Source organism: Bos indicus x Bos taurus, chromosome 19, assembly GCF_003369695.1.
Source record: "Bos indicus x Bos taurus breed Angus x Brahman F1 hybrid chromosome 19, Bos_hybrid_MaternalHap_v2.0, whole genome shotgun sequence".
Classification (NCBI taxonomy): Eukaryota; Metazoa; Chordata; class Mammalia; order Artiodactyla; family Bovidae; genus Bos; species Bos indicus x Bos taurus.
Genome location: NC_040094.1, coordinates 62,372,191 through 62,392,315, shown reverse-complemented (window position 1 = coordinate 62,392,315; position 20,125 = coordinate 62,372,191). Strand labels below are relative to the sequence as shown.

At 43.9% G+C, this 20,125-nt stretch overlaps 1 protein-coding gene across 3 annotated transcripts in view; it reads right to left on the bottom strand.

Annotated features, from left to right (window-relative positions):
* The window catches only part of ABCA10 (ATP binding cassette subfamily A member 10), a 54,505-nt gene that overhangs the window by 4,223 nt on the left and 30,157 nt on the right, over nucleotides 1-20,125 (bottom strand). The window contains exons 22-36 of one of the 3 annotated variants that reach the window (XM_027519139.1): nucleotides 19,394-19,531; nucleotides 17,171-17,272; nucleotides 15,914-16,081; nucleotides 15,591-15,704; nucleotides 9,118-9,234; nucleotides 7,948-8,031; nucleotides 5,863-5,954; nucleotides 5,051-5,171; nucleotides 4,288-4,402; nucleotides 3,827-3,918; nucleotides 2,555-2,733; nucleotides 2,220-2,295; nucleotides 2,055-2,149; nucleotides 1,195-1,314; nucleotides 949-1,089 (exon numbers count right to left, since the gene is read on the bottom strand). In XM_027519139.1, coding sequence (XP_027374940.1) covers nucleotides 949-1,089; nucleotides 1,195-1,314; nucleotides 2,055-2,149; nucleotides 2,220-2,295; nucleotides 2,555-2,733; nucleotides 3,827-3,918; nucleotides 4,288-4,402; nucleotides 5,051-5,171; nucleotides 5,863-5,954; nucleotides 7,948-8,031; nucleotides 9,118-9,234; nucleotides 15,591-15,704; nucleotides 15,914-16,081; nucleotides 17,171-17,272; nucleotides 19,394-19,531 — 1,754 coding nt within the window. Of the gene's footprint in view, nucleotides 1-948; nucleotides 1,090-1,194; nucleotides 1,315-2,054; nucleotides 2,150-2,219; nucleotides 2,296-2,554; nucleotides 2,734-3,826; nucleotides 3,919-4,287; nucleotides 4,406-5,050; nucleotides 5,172-5,862; nucleotides 5,955-7,947; nucleotides 8,032-9,117; nucleotides 9,235-15,590; nucleotides 15,705-15,913; nucleotides 16,082-17,170; nucleotides 17,273-19,393; nucleotides 19,532-20,125 lie in introns of all 3 variants that reach the window. The other 2 variants (XM_027519138.1, XM_027519140.1) reach the window with 2 other exon arrangements.

Sequence of the window (20,125 nt, the reverse complement as noted above, 5' to 3'; positions counted from 1 at the left end):
TTAATTTAAGATAGAGTCAGGGAAGTTCCCTGTGGTCCAGGGTTTAGGAATCCACCCTGCAATGCAGGGGGGCTCAGGTTTGATCCCTGATTGGGGAACGAAGATCCCACATGCCTAGGAGCAACTAAGCCCACGAGCCAAAGCTAGAGTCCTCCGGCCACAACAAAGAGTCCACGCGAGTCGGGGAAGAGCCCGTGGGCTGTGACTAAGAGCTGACGGGGCCAAAGAGGTTAGTGGGAGAGATAAATCCAAACCCCAGTTGGAGCAGGAAACTGCAACCCACTCCAGCATTCCTGCCTGCAGAATCCCCAGGGACATCTTAAACACCCCCCCTCCCCCCGCCCCCGCCATTAAGGCAAAGTCAGCCTTTCTGAGGCATGTGAGTCTGTTCGAGCTCTTGGTGTGATTTCGTATTTGGTAAAATGTTATAGACTGATACAGAATTTTCATTGTCTGTTTAAAAAAACCATTAAATTGATGATCAAGCTTGTACTTTCCCCCTAATCTCTGTCATTCCACAGTTTACACACACACACGGACACGCATACTGTCCACCCATTAATACGAAACACTCACTGAGAATAACTTTCAGGTGTTGTCTGTCTCCTGTGTGTCCTTGTTGCTGTTTAGCTGCTCAGTCATGTCTGACTCTTTGCGACCCCATGGACCGTAGCCCGCTGGACTCCTCTGTCCATGGGATTCCCCAGGCAAGAATACTGGAGAGGGTTGCCATTTCCTCCTCCAGGGGATCTTCCCGACCCGGGGATCAAAGCCCACATCGCAGGCAGACTCTTTACGGCTGGGCGGCGAGGGAGGCCCCTCCCTCCTTCCTAGTGGCCCCTCCACAGCCTGTTTGTAACCGACAGGCAGCCGGGGCTCCCTCTTCCCATCCTCTGGACGAGCCGAGGCCGTGGGTGCTGGAGGCCTCACACCTGGGGCGGCCCTCACCTCTGCTGCCGAGCAGCCTGGGGGAAGAGCTTGAGAATCTCCATGTGCAGAGGCTCCACCAGGGTGAGCGCCTTTACCTTCACCTCCAGTAAATAGTCTTTGCCGAACTTGCTTTTCAGATGCTGAACGGAACCGATACACCTGGTCCAGGGAAGGGAAAGAAGAGTTGAAAGACAAGAGAGGCCTCCTGGGCTCTCTGCCCCTGCGGATGCGGGGGAGGGGTCCGCGCGCCAGCCAGGCACCCACCTCAGCCTCCCGGACACCATGATGGCCACGCGGTCGCACACGGCCTCCGCCTCGGCCATGGAGTGGGTGGTCAGCAGGGCGCCCCTCGCCGAGCTTTTAACAATGGCCTGGATTGCCTGCCTAGAGACAGAGTAAGGGACTGTTTGCACTTCGAAGGTTATCTGGGAAAATTGATGAACAGGAATGACCAAGGAAGTCTTAACAGAGAATGCTTAGATTATGTTGCAAGAAAAAAAAAAAATCTTTGGAGAGAAAGAAGAAAAATTGTCGTGTGTTAGGTAATTATATCACCAAGTCAACAGGCTCTTAGAATGAAAAGCAGATGTTTTAAAAGTGTGCCTGACTTGGTGTTTGCTTGAAGAGCAGGAGAACACCACACTGCAGGGTTTTCAACGACTGAAAAATAAATCAGGAAGAAAGAGGCAGCGGGAGGACCAACAAGAGAAAGAAGTCTATGGAGCGCCTTCAAGAGCCCATTTGATTCTTAAAATGTCAATTTTTGTCTTCCTTGAGGAAATCTGAGTGAGTGAGTGGTAGTTGCTTAGTCGGGTCCGACTCTTTGTGACCCCATGGACTGTAGCCCACCAGGCCCCTCTGTCCGCGGGATTCCCCAGGCAGGAACACTGAAGTGGGTTGCCCTTCCCTTCTCCAGGGGATCCTCCAGACCCAGGGATAGAACCCGGGTCTCCTGAATTGCAGGAAGATTCTTTACCATCTGAGCCATCAATATGTTGAATTTCAGTGAATCAAACAATAGAGGGTCTGAGCCTCAAAGGTTAGTGGAGAAAACGTGAAAACTCAATGAGCCATCGCTCCAGACTTAGACGGTTGACACCGACACTTCATATGACGCCCCTCACCACATCTGCAGCTGCCCCTCGGGGTCCATCCCTGTGGTCGGCTCGTCTAGGAGCAGCAGAGCCGGGCTCCCCAGGACGCTCAGCGCGAAGCTCAGCTGCAACAGAGAGGAGCCGCGTCGGCGCCGGCCTGGGTGCGCGCGGGGGCGGGGGGCGGCCTGGTCCTACCTTTCTCTTGGCCCCCTCGGGTAAGGCCTTGGCGGGGAGCGCCATCTGGTCCTGTAGCTTCAGCGCGTCCGCCAGCCTGCGGGAAGCACTCTGATTACGTCCGTGCCCAAAACATCTAGGGCACCCCAGCACTTTCAGTCGGAGAGACGTGCACGAAGCCTCATTCACAGGGCCCCAAACAATACATGTCATGACTTGGTTCTCATTCAGATTTTCAATCATTTGCATGCAAGTTAGAGGCACGGTTCATCATCTCCTTTTCACATTTCCTGAGTAAGTTCTGTGTCCCCCCTTCCTCCAGCTACAAACCACATGCGGGAGGCTTCGCACCACACCTTGAAACGCTGAGAGCAGCCTCCTCTTTGGTCAGGCCTTTCACGGCCGAGTACAAGTCCAGGTGTTCTCGGACCGTGAGGTCGGGCCACAGCACGTCCTCCTGTGGACAGTACCCCAGATGCCTGAAGCCGCCGCCTGCCTGTCGCGTCGGAGGTGTTCCGCTGTCCCTGAAAACCACCTGCATCGAACAGCAAAGGTCAGCGTCACCTGCCTGCCGCTTCGACCCTCCTCCCATTGCTGAAGGAGGGAGAAACGACCATTCAGCCACAGCCCTTCTTCAGCATGCAAGAGGGGTTTTATAAATTCATCTGTTTATTCTTTTTTTTTTTTTTTTTTTAATCATTTGATGCTGGAGAGAGTGTGGAGAAAAGTGAACCTTCTTACACTGCTGGTGGGAATGCAAGCTGGTGCAGCCACTACGGAAGACAGTATGGAGGCTCCTCGGAAAACATAAAGGACAATTACCATGTGGTCCAGCAATCGCAGTCCTGGGCGTATACCCAGATGAAATTATCATAAAAAAAAATACCTGCAGCCCTATGTTCAGAGCAGCGCTAGTCACAACAGCCAAGACATGGAGACAACCTCCGTGTCCATCAACAGAGGAGCAGACAGAGAGGATGGGGCACGCACGTACGATGGATGTGCAGCCTCGAAAAGGAACGAAAGAACGCCGTGCGCAGCAGCGTGGATGCAACTGCAGATTATTTCACTAAGTCAAGTCAGTCACAGAGAGAAAAACAAATATCACACAGTAGCACATATGTGTGAAATCTCAAATACGGCACAAATAAACTTATCTAGAGACTCACAGACATAGAGGGCAGACTGTGATCGTCAAGGAGGACGTGGGGAGGGAGAGGGTGAACTGGGAGTCTGGGGTTGGTATAAGCAAACTATATGCATATATATAAGTATATTCACAGGATGGCTAAACGAGGTCCTGCTGGAGCACAGGGAACTATATACAACGTGATAAACCATAATGGAAAAGAGTGGCAAAAAAAAGAGTGTATATATGTGTATAACTGAGTCACACTGCTGGAGAGGGAAGTCCGGTGTACTGCAGTCCCCGGGGTCGCAAAGGGACAGACATGACCAGGCGACTGAACTGCACTGCTGTATGGCAGATATCGGCACAGCACTAAATCAGCTATACTTCAGTAAAACATAAACCATTTGACTGACTGATGAGAACAACAGAAGAGGCCACTGACACTGAACAGGACATTCCCCCGGCCGTGAGCTGGGCTGCCCCCCACGCCACGTACCACTCCCGCGGTCGGCTTTGTGTCTCCAGTTATCATCTTAATACAAGTGCTCTTCCCAGCTCCATTGTGCCCCAGCAGTCCCAGTACTTCACCTGGAAAAAGGCTCACCATCACTTTCTGTTCTTAAAAAATCGGCTAACCCAAAATCACTTAGCTCAGGAATGTTTGAAATAAAATAGCATTTTCAGACAGCACCTCTGTCATTTCTATGTGAATGAAAAGACTGCGGATTTACATGAGAAGAGTTTGGACATCTGGATCTAAGATAAGTTGGTTTTCTTGACATTTGATCTGGGACAGGATTTTGAAATAAAAACGTCTCTCTGCCAGCAAGTCAAATATTTTTATAATTACATGTTAACTGAGATATATGAACAGACTGAAAGAATGAAAAGCATTCCCTTCCTAGTGCTAAAACTAGAGAATAAGGAACATCCTAATAAACAATACATTATCCAAACCTTTGTTAATACAGAAGGAAACATTCCGAACGGCTGTTTTCGTCTTTCTTGCTGAAAAGCACCTTTTCTTTTCCTGTTTATATTCCTTGTGTAAACAGCTTGCCATTATTACTGGCTTCTAGAAAACATGGGAGAGCATGATTTTCCTCTTAAATATTTCATATTTTGCGCATTCATGTTTCAACTTTCATTTCCTAGGCTACGAATTTAACCAGATTTTTTGTGCCAATAGTAATTCAGCCTCTTGTTTCAAATAAAACCCTCAAATGTACATTTACGACTGAGGACTTCTTTATCAACTTCTTATGAAACTAATTCCTAAGCAAATGTATTTCCTTTGTGTTACGCTAACCTTGCCTTTGGCATTAATTGCCCTTCTTGTTAATTTTAATGCAGTATGAATTCACCTACTCTTTTTCATACGCTATTTAGAATTATTGACATGACAATTTCAATATATAGCAAAATGGAATTGAAACTCTTCAAGGTGTGGGATTTTGTTAAAAACTGATAAAGAATATCAGAATTCTTGAACTGCTCTGATGAATGAAGATTAAAATCCACCAAAAAAATGGAAGAAGAGAAAATTAAGAGCGAAGACTGGATAAATTCTTCAAAAGGTAACGACCTGAATATGAGCTACAAATGGAAGGACTGAGGATGCAATCGCAAGTTTTCACACTAAAAGCCAGCACTTTGTCCACTCTACAAGACAAGCTGACTATTTCAGTACTTCACCAGCGGCCCAGTTGCTTGTTTTCACCTCATCCAAGCTGGACGCAGTGAGTGCATTCGCCGTTTTCACCCTTTCCGTTTGAACGTCTTCATCCTCTTCTTCCGGTTCTTCTGGGTTTGGACGATATTCCCCTCTTCTTGGAGAGATTCTACAGAGAAAATAAAAACATTAAAATGAAATTCTAACTGTACAACCACTACCAGGAGAATATGGCTTCAATGATTTAATTCTTTTTCTCTGTTTTACAGGAATGTAAATGATTACATAATGACGAACAGGATTCTCCTTGACAGTAATAACTCCCTCAAGTAGCCAAGTCCCATGAAATACTCTTTGACTATTTATTCTCTTTAAAACTTTTTATCCCATCCATCGACCAGCTCTTTAAATCCTCTCAAATACAGACTTAGTCTTTTTAGTCTGTTACCATCTAGGTCATCATCCCGTTGCATCATAAACGATCACCATAACTGGCCTCTCTCGCCTTTTCAGAACATTTCACAATGAGCTCATTTTTCATTCCTGCGTCTTCTACTCAGAGACCTGTTCTTCCCATAAGCGGGAGAAAAAACAACGCTTGAAGCTTAACCACTGCGTGAGCAGCTCACAAGACAAACACCCAACTTGCCCAAAATCACAAGACCCGTGTCGAAACTGTATTACTGCACTCAAAGTAATTCTCATTTTTTTTGTTTTTGTTTTATTTTTTCAGAATAATATTTCCCAGTGGGCCTAGCCAAGAGTTTGGATAGTAAATCCATACTAATAAAATGATGTTAAAAGAACTGCTATACACATTACATGTTTAAATTATATTCAGATGTTAATGTTCTCCCAACCTGAAAAATGGATCTTTCCTCATTGTTTCTTTTCCATACTTCATTTCCAGGCACCGTATAATAAAAAGAAAAACGATGATCTGAAGGTACGGCTAAAGGCAATGAAAAATGATTAGAATATTAGTATCATCTTGGGATTCAAGCTCCACGGGCGGAATATGCCTTCTGCCATAGGAGATTTGATCCTTTTCTTACAAATTTGATAAAAGTCTTATAAAATGCTTCTCACATGGAGAAGTTTCTCAAACCAACCTTATATATGCTGCCTACAAGGGACTCACTTCAGAGCTAAAGACAGATACAGAAGTAAAGGGATGGAAAAAGGTATTCCCTGCAACGCAAAGACAGCTCACGTGCAAACGCAGCCACGCTCACATCAGACAAAACAGACTTTAAACAAAGACGGTGATATGAGACAAAGAAGGACATTCAGGACTTAGGGATCGATCGAACAAGAAGAGACGCAACTGTAAATACATAGGCATCCAAAGTAGAAGCGCCTAAATAAAGTAAATGTTAGCAGACACACAAGGAGAAGCGGACGGTAACGCAACGGGAGTGATAAGTGATGCGCGCGTGCTCACTCATGTCTGACTCTTTGCCCCCCCGTGGACTGTAGCCTGCCAGGCTCCTCCGTCCGTGGGATTTCCCAGGCAAGAATACTGGGGTGAGAGGATTGCTATTTCCTCCTCCAGGGGACCTTCCCGACCCAGGGATCGAATCCACGGCTCTTACATCTCTTGCACTGCAGGTGGATTCTTTACTACCGTGCCACCTGGGAATCCCCAGGAGCAGGAGACTTTAATGTCTCACTTATATCAATGGACAGATCATCCGGGCAGAAAACAAAGAAACCAGCATTGGCCTTAAGTCATGTATTAGATCAATTGGACTTTATATATACATACAAATTTCATCCCAAAGCAGCAGAATATATTCCTGTCAAGCGCACATGGAACATTCCTGGAACGGAGCACACGCTAGGCCAAAAACCAGGCCCTGAGAAACTGAAGAAAACTGAAATCACAACAAGCATCCTTTTCAACCATGACTCTCTGAGACTAGAAATCAACTATAAGGGGAAAAGTTGCAAAAAACACAACGATGTGGAGGTTAGATAACTGTGCAACTTTGGCATTTATTCACGGCCAGCAGAAAACCGCCATGTGTGATGCGTCTCCGTGTACATGGGTGAAACAAGAGGAACAAACATTCAGTATACAAACACCCATGTGCAATGCATACATTTTACACGTTTATGAATTTCTAAACATTTAGAAAATGTTCTCGCTCGTTAAACTCCTTTTCTGCCAAGAAGAGAAAACAAGAAGCCTGTGGTCCACTCTTTCCCCCTTACTCCTCATTTACTATGATGCACGGAAATAATATTTACGTTTCGCTTCAGTATCTTTTCCCAGTAGAAAATTCCACTTACTTTGCTCTCTTTATTCTTCATTATTCAAATCATCTTCTGTTTTAATCCGTATTGAAATGATTTTTAGGCACACACCACCTTTGGTATTTCTTATAAACCCCCTCGAATTGTCTTTGGATACATATATCAGCAATGTATAGTAATAGCAGTAATAACAGCAATCTAGACTTTAGAATTTCTGGTATATACCATACTGTTCTTGCCTTAAAAATCCCATGGACAGAGGAGCCTGGTGAGCTACAGTCCACCGGGTCCGAAAGAGTCAGACATGACCGAATGACTAAGCATACACTCTATACAGAAAAATACCTTTAGGTTCTACTACCATTCCATTTGATTATAGAACACAGCGGTGGTGATGGTAGTGGTCGTCACTCAGTCGTGTCCGACTCTTTGCACCCCCACGGACTGTAGCCCGCCAGGCTCCTCTGTCTGTCCATGGGATTTCCCAGGCAAGAATACCGGAGTGGGCTGTCTGCTGCATTGGCAGGCAGATTCTTTACCAGTGAGCCACCCGGGGAAGCCCGTAGAAACAGTAAGAGCAGGTATTTGGGCGAGCATTTCAATTTGCCATTCTTTGAATAAGAGCAAGTGCATCATGTGGCTATAAATCCTATGTAGTATATATTCAGATAGAAATATTTTCTTACTATGAAGATTGGTAGAATCATTTTACCAGCTGCACTCTTCTCAGAGTCCTGACTCTCGGACCTTCTGTGATACATAGAGGACAACTGTTGAAGAAAAGCAAGGGCTGTATGAAATTTCTCTGCATCACGAATATAACGTTCTTATGCTAAATACACCTGTATCACATGACTTGCTGTTTCACAGGACATGAGGGAATGCTCTGTGAATTGGGACAAGACTTGTTCTATGACACTAAAATCTGTCGGGAGGTGACACCCTTCCTTGGTTATAATCTCCAATACTTTCTGTATTCGGACTCTGTGCAGAGCGTGAGTGCAAATGTGCTAAGTCACTTCACTTGTCTCCGACTCTGTGTGACCCCCATAGACTGTAGCCCGCCAGGCTCCTCTGTCCATGGGATTTTCCAGGCAAGAATACCGGAGTGGATTGCCATGCCCTCCTGCAGGGGACCTTCCTGACCCAGGGATCAAACCCGCATCTCTTATGTCTCCTGCATTGGCAGGCAAGGCCTTTACCTCTAGCACAACCTGGGAAGCCCCAGTTCTGTGCAGTGGGGATTCACAGTTTCTTTTTAGTGGAAGTGACTGAACACACAAATGTGAAGTGGTTGGGATCTGCTGTCACGTCCCCAGAATTCTCAGCGGAACTTGGATCCTCCCAGAAGTTCCTAACAGTATCTTGCTTCCCTTCCTTCACCAACCACTCACCCCCAAAGCAATCTACTGACTTTTAGTGGTACAAAGAGCATAAGATATCACATCTTCCCTGCAGTCCTCTGTTACAGGGAAAGGTGGAGCTAAGCACAAAAATAATTTCAGATATTTATCAAAATTGAAATGGGAAACTTCCACTTCATGGTGAGAAGAGAGAGTTCTGTAACAGTGGGAAAAACATAATCAGTTACAATCCCCTCTTGGAATTCATAAACCACAGTTGGGTTTCCTGTTGCATTTCTTAATGGATTTACCTGCTTCCTTCCGGGTGTGAATAATGGGTTCTGGGTATTTGAAACTTTTAGCTTCATACAATTTTCATGTCTTCTTTTCAGAATTTACCAACAATTGAATAATTTCTAAAATTTTATTAAATGTACCTGCTCCCCTATCAGAAAAGATTTAATTAATGAGCTACATGGTCAAGGTAAAAATAAAGTAAGTAAAACTGCTTACCTCTATCATTTGGACAAGAAAAAAAACTGAAGTGCACGAAGGTATTAAAATTATACATATAATTATAATATTTTCAGAATGAGTTAGTCCCAGGAGGATGAGCATAAATAGTGAGATCTAAAGGGAAAAAATCCACAGACATAATTTGCTCAGTCATATTTAATGTAAGATGTTTTCTATAAGTGATCTTATAGATACTCCTATTTTCAATTTTCACCTTACGTACAACATCGAGAAGACCGCCTCTTTAAGAAGCATCAAAGTGTCATTACAACTGAGACACATGATTACAGTTAAAGTCTGACATAAACATCTAAAAGCTGCTGCACTATCCGGTATGGACATGCGACAACCATTTAAAAAAGGGACTATAACATTATTTTGCTTTATGAACATCAATCCTTATATGCTTTCAGCACTAGCACACAATTAACTTCTTGTCGAATGGTATATGTAGTACCATAGTTTTAGGAATAACAAGAGAATAAAGAAGGGAATAGAAACTTCTCTTAGCATCTACTATTTACCAAGTACTCTGATGAGCAATTTACCAGCACTGTGATAGCGAATGCTCTTAGAGAGACTCAGTCCTAACCCTGTAAAGTGCTACTGCTTTATATATACATTCTCTGAGTTCAGAGAACTAAACCTCAAAAACCTGAAGTAACTTCGCCCAATATCTTACAGCTATTTAGTGCCAACTTAGAATCCAAACCTGGGCTGTCTGACTCCAGAGCCTAAATTCTTACCCTCCATACTTTTATAAGAAGAGATTGGGGGCTTCCCTGGAGGTGTTAAGACTCTGCTCCCACTGCAGGGGGTCCAGGTTCAATCCCTGGCCCAGGAACTAGATTCCACAAATTGCAACGTAAGATTCTGCATGCTGCAAGAAGACTGAAGATACCATATGCCACTGTGGAAAATTCTTCAAGAGATGGGAATCCCAGACCACCTGACCTGCCTCTTGAGAAACCTGTATGCAGGTCAGGAAGCAATAGTTAGAACTGGACATGGAACAACAGACTGATTCCAAATAGGAAAAGGAGTACGTCAAGGCTGTATATTCACCCTGCTTATTTAACTTATATGCAGAGTACATCATGAGAAACGCTGGGCTGGAAGAAGCACAAGCTGGAATCAAGATTGCTGGGAGAAATATCAAGAACCTCAAATATGCAGATGACACCACCCTTGTGGCAGACAGTGAAGAAGAACTAAAGAGCCTCTTGATGAAAGTGAAAGAGGAGAGTGAAAAAGTCGGCTTAAAGCTCAACATTCAGAAAACGAAGATCATGGCATCTGGTCCCATCACTTCATGGCAAATAGATGGGGAAACAGTGGAAACAGTGGCTGACTTTATTTTTGGGGGCTTCAAAATCACTGCAGATGGTGATTGCAGCCATGAAATTAAAAGACGCTTAGTCCTTGGAAGGAAAGTCATGACCAACCTAGACAGCATATTGAAAAGCAGAGACATTACTTTGCCAACAAAGGTCCGTCTAGTGAAGGCTATGGTTTTTCCAGTGGTCATGTATGGATGTGAGAGTTGGACTATAAAGAAAGCTGAGTGCCGAAGAATTGATGCTTTTGAACTGTGGTGTTGGAGAAGACTCTTGAGAGTCCCTTGGACTGCAAGGAGATCCAACCAATCCATCCTAAAGAAGATCAGTCCTGGGTGTTCATTGGAAGGACTGATGCTGAAGCTGAAACTCCAATACTTTGGCCACCTGATGCAAAGAGCTGACTCATTGCAAAAGACCATGACGCTGGGAAAGATTGAGGGCAGGATGAGAAGGGGATGACAGAGGATGAGATGGCTGGATGGCATCACCAGCTTGATGGACATGGGTTTGAGAAAACTCCAGGAGTTGGTGATGGACAGGGAGGCCTGGCGTGCTGTGATTCATGGGGTCGCAAGAGTTGGACACGACTGAACTGAACTGAACTGAAGACTTGACATGGCCAAATAAATAAATATTTTTTAAAAATTAGAGATACCAAGGGAACATTTCATGCAAAGATGGGTACAATAAAGGATAGAAATGCTGTGGACCTAACAGAAGCAGAAGATATTAAGAAGAGGTGGCAAGAATACACAGAACTATACAAAAAAGGTCTTAATGACCTGGATAACCACAGTGGTGTGATCACTCAGCTAGAGCCAGACATGCTGGAGTACGAAGTCAAGTGGGCCTTAGGAACCAGTCCCACGAAAAAAGCTAGTGGATGTGATGGAATTCCAGCTAAGCTATTTCAAATCCTAAAAGAAGCTGCTGCTAAGTGCTGCACTCAATATTCCAGCAAATTTGGGAAACTCAGCAGTGGCCACAGGACTAGAAAAGGTCAGTTTTCATTCCAATCCCAAAGAAGGGCAATGCCAAAGAATTCAAACTATCTCACAACTGCACTCATTTCACATGATAAGCAAGGTAATGCTCAAAATACTTCAAGCTAGGCTTCAACAGTACATGAACTGAGAGCTTCCAGATGTACAAGCTGAATTTAGAAAAGGTAGGGACCAGAGATCAAATTGCCAACATCTGTTGGATCATAGAAAAAGGAAGAGAATTTCAGAAAAACATCTATTTCTGTTACACTGACTACACTAAATCGTTAGACTGTGTGGATCACAGCAAACTATGGAAAATTTTTAGAGAGATGGGAATACCAGATCACCTCACTTGCCTCCTGACAAGCCTGTATTCAGGCCAAGAAGCAACAGTTAGAACTGGATATGGAACAATGAACTGGTTCCAAATGTAAAGGAGTACATCAAGGCTATAAGTTGTCACCCTGCTTATTTAACTTCTATGCAGAGTACATCATGCGAAATGCTGGGCTGGATGAAGCACAAGCTGGAATCAAAATTGCCAGGAGAAATATCAATAACCTCAGATATGCAGATGACACCACTCTAATGTCAGAATGTTAAGAGTAACTAAAGAACCTCTTCTTTTTAAAATTTATTTAATAGGAGGATAATTACTTTATGATCTTGTGATAGTTCCTGCCATACATCAACAGGAATCGGCCAAAGGTATACATGTGTCCCCCTCATCCTGAATCCCGATTCCCCCTCCCTCCCCACACTATCCCTCTGGGTTGTCCCAGAGCACTGGTGTGGGGGCCCTGCTTCATGCATCAAACTTGCACTGGTTGCAAAGGTGAAAGAGGACAGTGAAAAAGCTGGCTTAAAACTCAACATTTAAAAAACTAAGACCACGGCACCTGGTCCCATCACTTCATGGCAAATAGATGGGGAAAAAATTCAAACAGTGACAGACTTCATTTTCTTGAGCTCCAAAACCACCGTGGATGGTGACTGTGGCCATGAAATTAAAGGGTGCCTGCTCCTTAGAAGAAAATTATGACACACCTAGACAGCATATTAAAAAGCAGAGACATCACTGTGTCAACAAAGGTACGTATAGTCAAAGTTATGGTTTTTCTAGTAGTCATATACAGATGTGACGGTGGGACCATAAAGAAGGCTGAGCGCCAAAGAATTGATGCTTTCAAATTGTGGAGTTGGCGAAGAGTCTTGAGAGTCCCTTGGACTGCAAGGAGATCCAACCAGTCCATTCTGAAGGAGATCAACCCTGAATATGCACTGGAAGGACTGACACTGAAGCTGAAGCTCCAATACTTTGGCTGCCTGATGCAAAGAGATGACTCATTGGAAAAGACCCTGATTCTGGGAAAGACTGAGGTCAGGAGGAGAAGGGGGCGACAGAGGATGAGATGGTCGGATGGCATCATTGACTCAATGGACGTGAGTTTGAAGAAACTCCAGGACCTAGTGAAGGGCAGGCAAGACTGGTGTGTTACAGTCCATGGAGTCACAAAGTGTCAGACACAACTGAGCAGTTGAACAACAACAAAAGTTTAAAAAAAATTAAGGAGATATTGCATGAGTCAGCTGTCCACGCATCCAGTCAATGAGTCAACCTATAATGTGTCAGATACCAAGATTTTAAGTATATGAAACTGATTATAGAATTAAAAAAAAACTCTTTAAAGTGTTCTCTCTATAAGCACAAGAAATATTTTCTCATAGAAAAAGCAATATAAATGGAAATAATCTGAGGGTTCATCAGCGTATTTTAGGACCTTAATCAGAACTTCCCGAAAGGTTCCCTGGCCACACCGTCACGGTTATGAGAAGCGGTGCTTTAGTGAGATGTGTGTCGGTGCATCTTCTGTCTCGTGGAGACCTGCAGCCAAGCTCTCTAATCTAAGAGTGCAGGAAAAGAACTTACCCTTCACCACCCTACTTCCTCCTCTCCATCCCTTTCTTTTACCTTTTTTTTTTAAAGAATCATTTATTTGGCTGCATCGGGTCTTGGTCGGGGCTGAGGGACTCTAGCTGAGCTGCACAGGCTGAGCTGCTCTGTGGCTTGTGGGATGTTAGTTCCTGGACCAGGGATGAACTCACGTCCTCTGCATTGCAAGGCAAATTCTTAATCACTGGAAAGCCCCCTTTCTTTTTATCTTACTGTACAAATTAGCTCATCCATCACTTCTAACCCATTAGAAAAATTAAAATAATCCTCCCATTAACTGTTCCTTCCAACAAGCAGCAATAGGTACAATCTGTCCACGGCACTTCCCAGGCAAGTACACTGAAGGGTGGGTAGCCATGCCCTTCTCCAGGGGATCTTCCTGACCCGGGGACTGAACCCACATCTCCTGCACTGCAAGCGGATCTTTACCATCTGAGTCACCAGGGAAGTCCTAGGATTCCATGCTTAAAGGTCAACCAAATATGAACTCTTGATTAAAAAAAAAAACAAACAAACATACAAGGCGACAGCCCATTAAGAGTGAGTCGAGAAGGGGAAAAAATACAGATTAAAACTATCTGAAGACTTTAGCTACTAGAATTATCAAACAACAAATACAAATATGTCAATTAAATGTAGACATAAATCACATGTGAAATTTTAAAAAAACACAAACTAGTAACCAAAGGCTGTGAGGAACAGTTCAGGAAATTTGAAACAGAAGCTGAGTTCTGAAAAGCAAAACTGAGGTTTTAAAAATTAGCCAAAGATTAAAGATAATTTAGACACAGTCGAATGGTTTTTGGTCATAAAGCCACTGTTAGAATAAACAGGATCACCACATAAAGTTTCCAGACTTAAACATACCCAATAAAATAGTCTCAAAACATATACAGCAACATTAATTCGAGGGTAAAACCGACAAATCTACCTTTCCATTGGAATGCATGAGGAAAAAAATTAGATCAAGAGCAATTCCAACAGTTAAGGACGTATTACCGTGCTATGACATTTAACCACCAATATCACAGCCACCAATAAAACCGGCTCAGGATCACAGGTATACAGGGACGAGACTTACCAATAAAACCGGCTCAGGATCACAGGTATACAGGGATGAGACTTACCAATAAAACCGGCTCAGGATCACAGGTATGCAGGGATGAGACTTACCAATAAAACCGGCTCAGGATCACAGGTATACAGGGATGAGACTTAGAAGCTTAGAAGCAACTCAATCACCTTTAGGATGTCTACTGTTGCAATGAATTCTCGAACTGGTTGCGTTTGGACATTTCTGCCCACAGTAAGCCCAGTCTTTGGATACCACCCACAGTGACCACCAGCGTAGGTCTCACGGCCTTAGAGAAGCAAGACCTTGGTCTCCTGACCCAATCCCTCCACCTCGTCCCCAAAACAGACAGGAGGAAGGCGAGTCCACGAGAAAGAGAGAAAGGATAGAACGTCTTTCCTTTTCTCACCAAGGTCCTCAAACTAAGGGCATGCCTGAAATGCAGCTGGAGAAGGAAAGTTTCATTGTTTGTAAGGTTAAAAGTTGCGTTTTGGACTCGACTGGCCTTTTTTAGTACTTAAAGCAAATCTTAAGGAAGGAAACAAGACTGTGTTAATATCCACAACGGTCAGAAAGGAGTGCTGACCTGCTCAAGATGCCAGCAAGGCCTGGGGGAGGAGGCAGAGCAGAATATGCCTGACGTGGCTAATAATTTTATTTCTTAATAAAACTTTCCTCTGTTTACTTGTTTGCTTATGTTATTAGTCAATTTGGCCACCTAGCACAATTTTTTTTTTTATTATTAATAAAGGAAGGAGGAAACCTCCCTGAGTTGAGAGGCTCAGGCTCAGGTCTAATCCTTTAAAGTTTCTCCCACTCTATCAAATGAGGGAATTGACCCCAGTGATCTAGCCTTTCAGCTAGGACACGTCAGGATTTCTATAGCTGTTTCATCTCTTTCCAAAGAAACAGAAGTGCCAAAGAGACTTTTGAGAACAGAAAAAAAGGGAAAAAAAGAAGAAAATGAACTGAAACCTTAAACCATGAGCAGGGCCAAAGTGCGAAAGAAGTAGTTCCACTTCCTCCTAAGTATTTATGCCTAACTCTCCAGTTTTAGAAAAGGAACTTCAGGAAAACTTCATATAAATACGTATGTGTGTGCATTTTCAGATACTTACGAGAAAAAAGCTGAGGGACCAAAAGCCGTTATTTTTCCTTCCGCTGGGAAAGAGGAATGAAATCACGTACGTGAGGAGTATGAGACACGCCGCACAGCCGGCCACGCAAACCACCTGACCACACAAGATTAACAGCAAGGTTAGAGACGGGGTCACGGACAGGGTGAGGGGCAGGCAGAGGATCGGATCCCAGATCCCAAAGCTGTCAAAGGCAATTTTCTTGCACATGCCTTTTGTTAAGGACAAAGTGTTAACGAAAACGAATTTTTTTGTTTTGATTCTATTATTATATTTGGGGAGTTTGGGGGAAAATGACCACTTACCAGAGCAAACATGAATTGTAGTACAATTGTGGATTCCAAAAATATGTAGTACATTAAATGTATCGAAACAAGAATTCCGAAATAAAATGGGATGTCCACCAGGGCCTGTCCACACCAGTATGCTGAAGGACAGAGGCCTGAGATCCGTAACTGAGATTGGGCTTTTTGCTAGTGAAGAAACAGAAGGGATACGGGTGAGGCCGAGATCGTGGGTAGAAGAGGTATTTTGTTTCTGTGAAAATGTTAATTTTTAGTAAAATTTTAGAAGTAGTATGCTGCAGCAGCTACTTTTTTTGGTGAAAAGTCCATGTTCTTTTATATAGCAAATCTGCCTTCAGGAATTTGCTAGCCTGGGTTTAGAAGGCAGGCCACAGGACAACTAAGACACTCACACTATCCCAGAGAAAATAGCATGTCTCCCAGCTGGGGCTAGCAGTAAAGAATCCACCTGCCAATGCCAGAGATACAGGTTTGGGCCCTGGGTGGGGAAGATCCCCTGGAGGAGGAAAGGACAGTCCACTCCACTGTGCTTGCCTGGGAAACCCCAAGGACCGAGGACCACGGCAGACCACAGTCCATGGGGTCGCAAATAGGCACGACTGAGCACAGATGGCACGTGGCCAGAAAGAGCATTTTCCAAAATCCCTGCCATCCTGCTGGGGCGAGAGGATGGGGTCACCACTGGCCCTGCAGGAAGCGTCTGACCTGTGCCCCCTTTACAAGAATGGAGTCAAAAATTAGGAAATGTGGCATATCTTATATTTCACACTAAACAATTCCCTTTAGAATTGTAGATTAACTACACAAGTCAAAAGTAGTGCATTTTCACCTCTGAAGTTGATGTGAAGCGATTCCCTTGTTAAAAATATGTATGTATTTGGCTGTGCTGGGTCTTGGTTGCAGCATGCGAGCTCTTAGCTCCAACATGTGGGATCCAGTTCCCTGATCAGGGATTGAACCTGGGCCCCCTATATTGGGAGTGCAGAGTCTTAGCCACTGGGCCACCAGCAAAGTCCCTAGGGTGAGTCCCTTTAAAACCAAGGTTACTTTACTGTGGTCAGTCATGAACTTTCTCACCTCTTTGACATCACGATGAACCATTTAATAAAATGCATACTTAGATTGGAGTAATACAATTCATGTGTAAACATTTTCTCGTCTAAGACAATAAAATTCCAGCTTACTGAAGTCAGAGAGAATCGTCTCTCCTCCTCTGCCCACCCTCCATGCGCCCCCTCCCCTCACCCAGCTTCTTACTTTGTAATCACTGACGCTGCTCATTCCAATGTAAGGAGAAAGGCAGTTTACGACGAGCAACAAAAGAAAATCCAAAAGGCCCATTCCCCATCTTGGGTTATCCTGCAAGTTCCAAACACATTCGTAAGCTACTGCGCTTGTTACCGATCACACAATCAAACACAAGGATCAAATACATTTAGGGAAAAGGTGAAAATGTCCAAATGGAAGGATATACCTGATTTAAGAAGCAAACAAAGAGCAAACATGTTTGTTACCCTTAAAGGCAGGTTCCATTCCCAGGAACTGCACGATTTGAAAAGAAATTTAAAATCTGAATTTTATACGCCTGTGTTAAGAAGACAGACAACAGTTTCTTTTGCATATTTGGATCTGGTGCGTGAAGACTAAGTCATTTCAGTCATGTCTGGCTCTTATACGACCCCATGGGCTGTAGCCCTCCAGGCTCATCTGTCCATGGGATTCTCCAGGCGAGAATACTGGAGTGGGTTGTCATTTCCTCCTCCAGGGGATCTTCCCGAGGCAGGAATCGAACCTGTGTCTCTTATGTCTCCTGCACTGGCAGGAAGGTTCTTTACCACCAGCTCCAGATCTACCATAATCAAACACTTCTGTTAGGAAACATTTGGAGGCTGAGAAGTGGTTATTAAAATCATGTGTGATCAAAAGTTGCACTGCACTCCACAAGATACAAAAGACAAAACAACCAAGACCCCAAAGGACACTGTAATATATAAAGCGACAGAGAGAACACTGAAATTGTAAAAAGAATCGTAATTTCAGGGTTGGACCACACATTCCACACTTGCTTTAATCAGCAACTATGAAATGCTCAGTAAATTCCCCAGGGAAATCTGACATAAGATTAAGAATTTGGGTTGGAGGCTTCTCTGGGTGTTCTAGGTTTTCCAAGAAAATCTGTTCATTCATTAATTTCAGAAACTATGTACTGGGTACCTAAGAAGTATAAAAAGCTATTCCAGACTATGAACCAAAGAAAGCCCAAATTACTAATATGACTCTTTAACAGTTCTCTGTCATTTTAGACGTCTCCATGTCCTTTAGGATCTTGGCCCTTTCAGGTTCTATGTCTTAGGGAGCTGGCTGTAATTTCTAACCAGACACAATTTTAGACTGCAAGAGTGGGGCCTGTGATAGAGCATGATAGCGTATTAAGTGTGGCAAATGAATGGAGAAACAGAGCCACTTAAAGGGTCGAAAACAATAGGGAACATTCGACTTACTAGAATTCTATTATACATTTACATTTTCCCATAAACATTTTAAAAATGGTAATGAAGCTAAACATTCAGTTCACTTCAGTTGCTCAGTCGTGTCCGACTCTGCAACCCCATGAATCGCAGCATGCCAGGCCTCCCTGTCCATCACCAACTCCCGGAGTTCACTCAAACTCACGTCCATCGAGTTGGTGATGCCATCCAGCCTTCTCATCCTCTGCCATCCCCTTCTCCTCCTGCCCCCAACCCCTCACAGCATCAGAGTCTTTTCCAATGAGTCAGCTCTTCCATGAGGTGGCCAAAGTACTGGAGTTTCAGCTTCAGCATCAGTCCTTCCAATGAACACCCAGGACTGATCTCCTTTAGGATGGACTGGTTGGATCTCCTTGCAGTCCAAGGGACTCTCAAGAGTCTTCTCCAACACCACAGTTCAAAAGCATCAATTCTTCAGTGCTCAGCCTTCTTCACAGTCCAACTCTCACACCCATACATGACCACAGGAAAAACCATGGCCTTGACTAGACGGACCTTTGTTGGCAAAGTAATGTCTCTGCTAAATATTAAGTGAGCTGAAAAACTCTTTATCTTTCAGAATAATGGCAAGCATGTATCGAATGCTTACTCTCCCCTTGCAAAATGTAACTCCCTCCTAAGATGGATTTTTTTTTTCCTGTGCCGTGTACGCTGTATCTCCAGCATCTAGAAGCAGCCGGTCCTGGCAGACACTCAAGAAACACTTGCAGAAGGAATGAAGACGGTACATGCCAGGCTCTGTGGCAGATGCCTAATAAATTCACCTGACCCTCACAGCTTCACAGGAGGTGTGAGGATGTCCCGCTCTTAGAGGAGAGGCCCAGGAAGCAGGAGGGCTCGCAGGGAGCAGGCTGCATGCTCAGGTACAGGCTCTGGCGCCCCTGCCCCTTCCTCAGCTGAGGAAGCCCTAGGCAGCTGAACTGCCTCTCACAGAAGTTACCCCTCTACTTACGGGTGGAAACGTGCTTCTCTCCGTCTTAATAAGCTCTGTGACATTAAAGATTCCAAGCAGGGCATTGCTAACAATCCCAATGAGAACAGGAAAACAGTTCATCCTCTTGGTATTGCATGCAACTGAAAATCTGTAATCCTTTAAAAAAAAAAAAAAGGAACGCAAATATACGCTCTAAATTCTTAGAGTAAATCTCCTTATTGCAGAGTCTGTAAACTGTCGGGGTGGAATTAGGATAGGGAGACAATTAGCTTTTCCTTGACACTTCTCCCTACTGGAATTGGTACAAGACTGCCTTATTTTTGTAATTCAAGTGACTTATTCTATACGTGAAATAAATGGACATTCACGAACATGGAAAGATGTCAAAGATCTAGATTCTATGTGACAAGGAAAGTCGTAGGACTTGTCTAATACGATTTCAATTTAGAAAATATGTTTCTGAACATGAGATCATTCTAGATATAGTGAGTTGTGTTTTTATAAAGGAAAGAGTGTAGAAGATAATTACTAAATGCATTAATATGAATATAATACAGAAAAACGAATGGAATTGTGAAGAGCATTTTACCTTCTATGCGACATACTCCAGTAACGTTTGAATTAATCTATTAAACAGTATTGCTTTTTTCTGCCTTATGGAGGTATAGTGAACGTCGCTCACTTGTGTCCGACTCTTTGTGACCCCAGGGACTATACGGTCCATGGAATTCTCCAGGCCTGAGAGAGGGT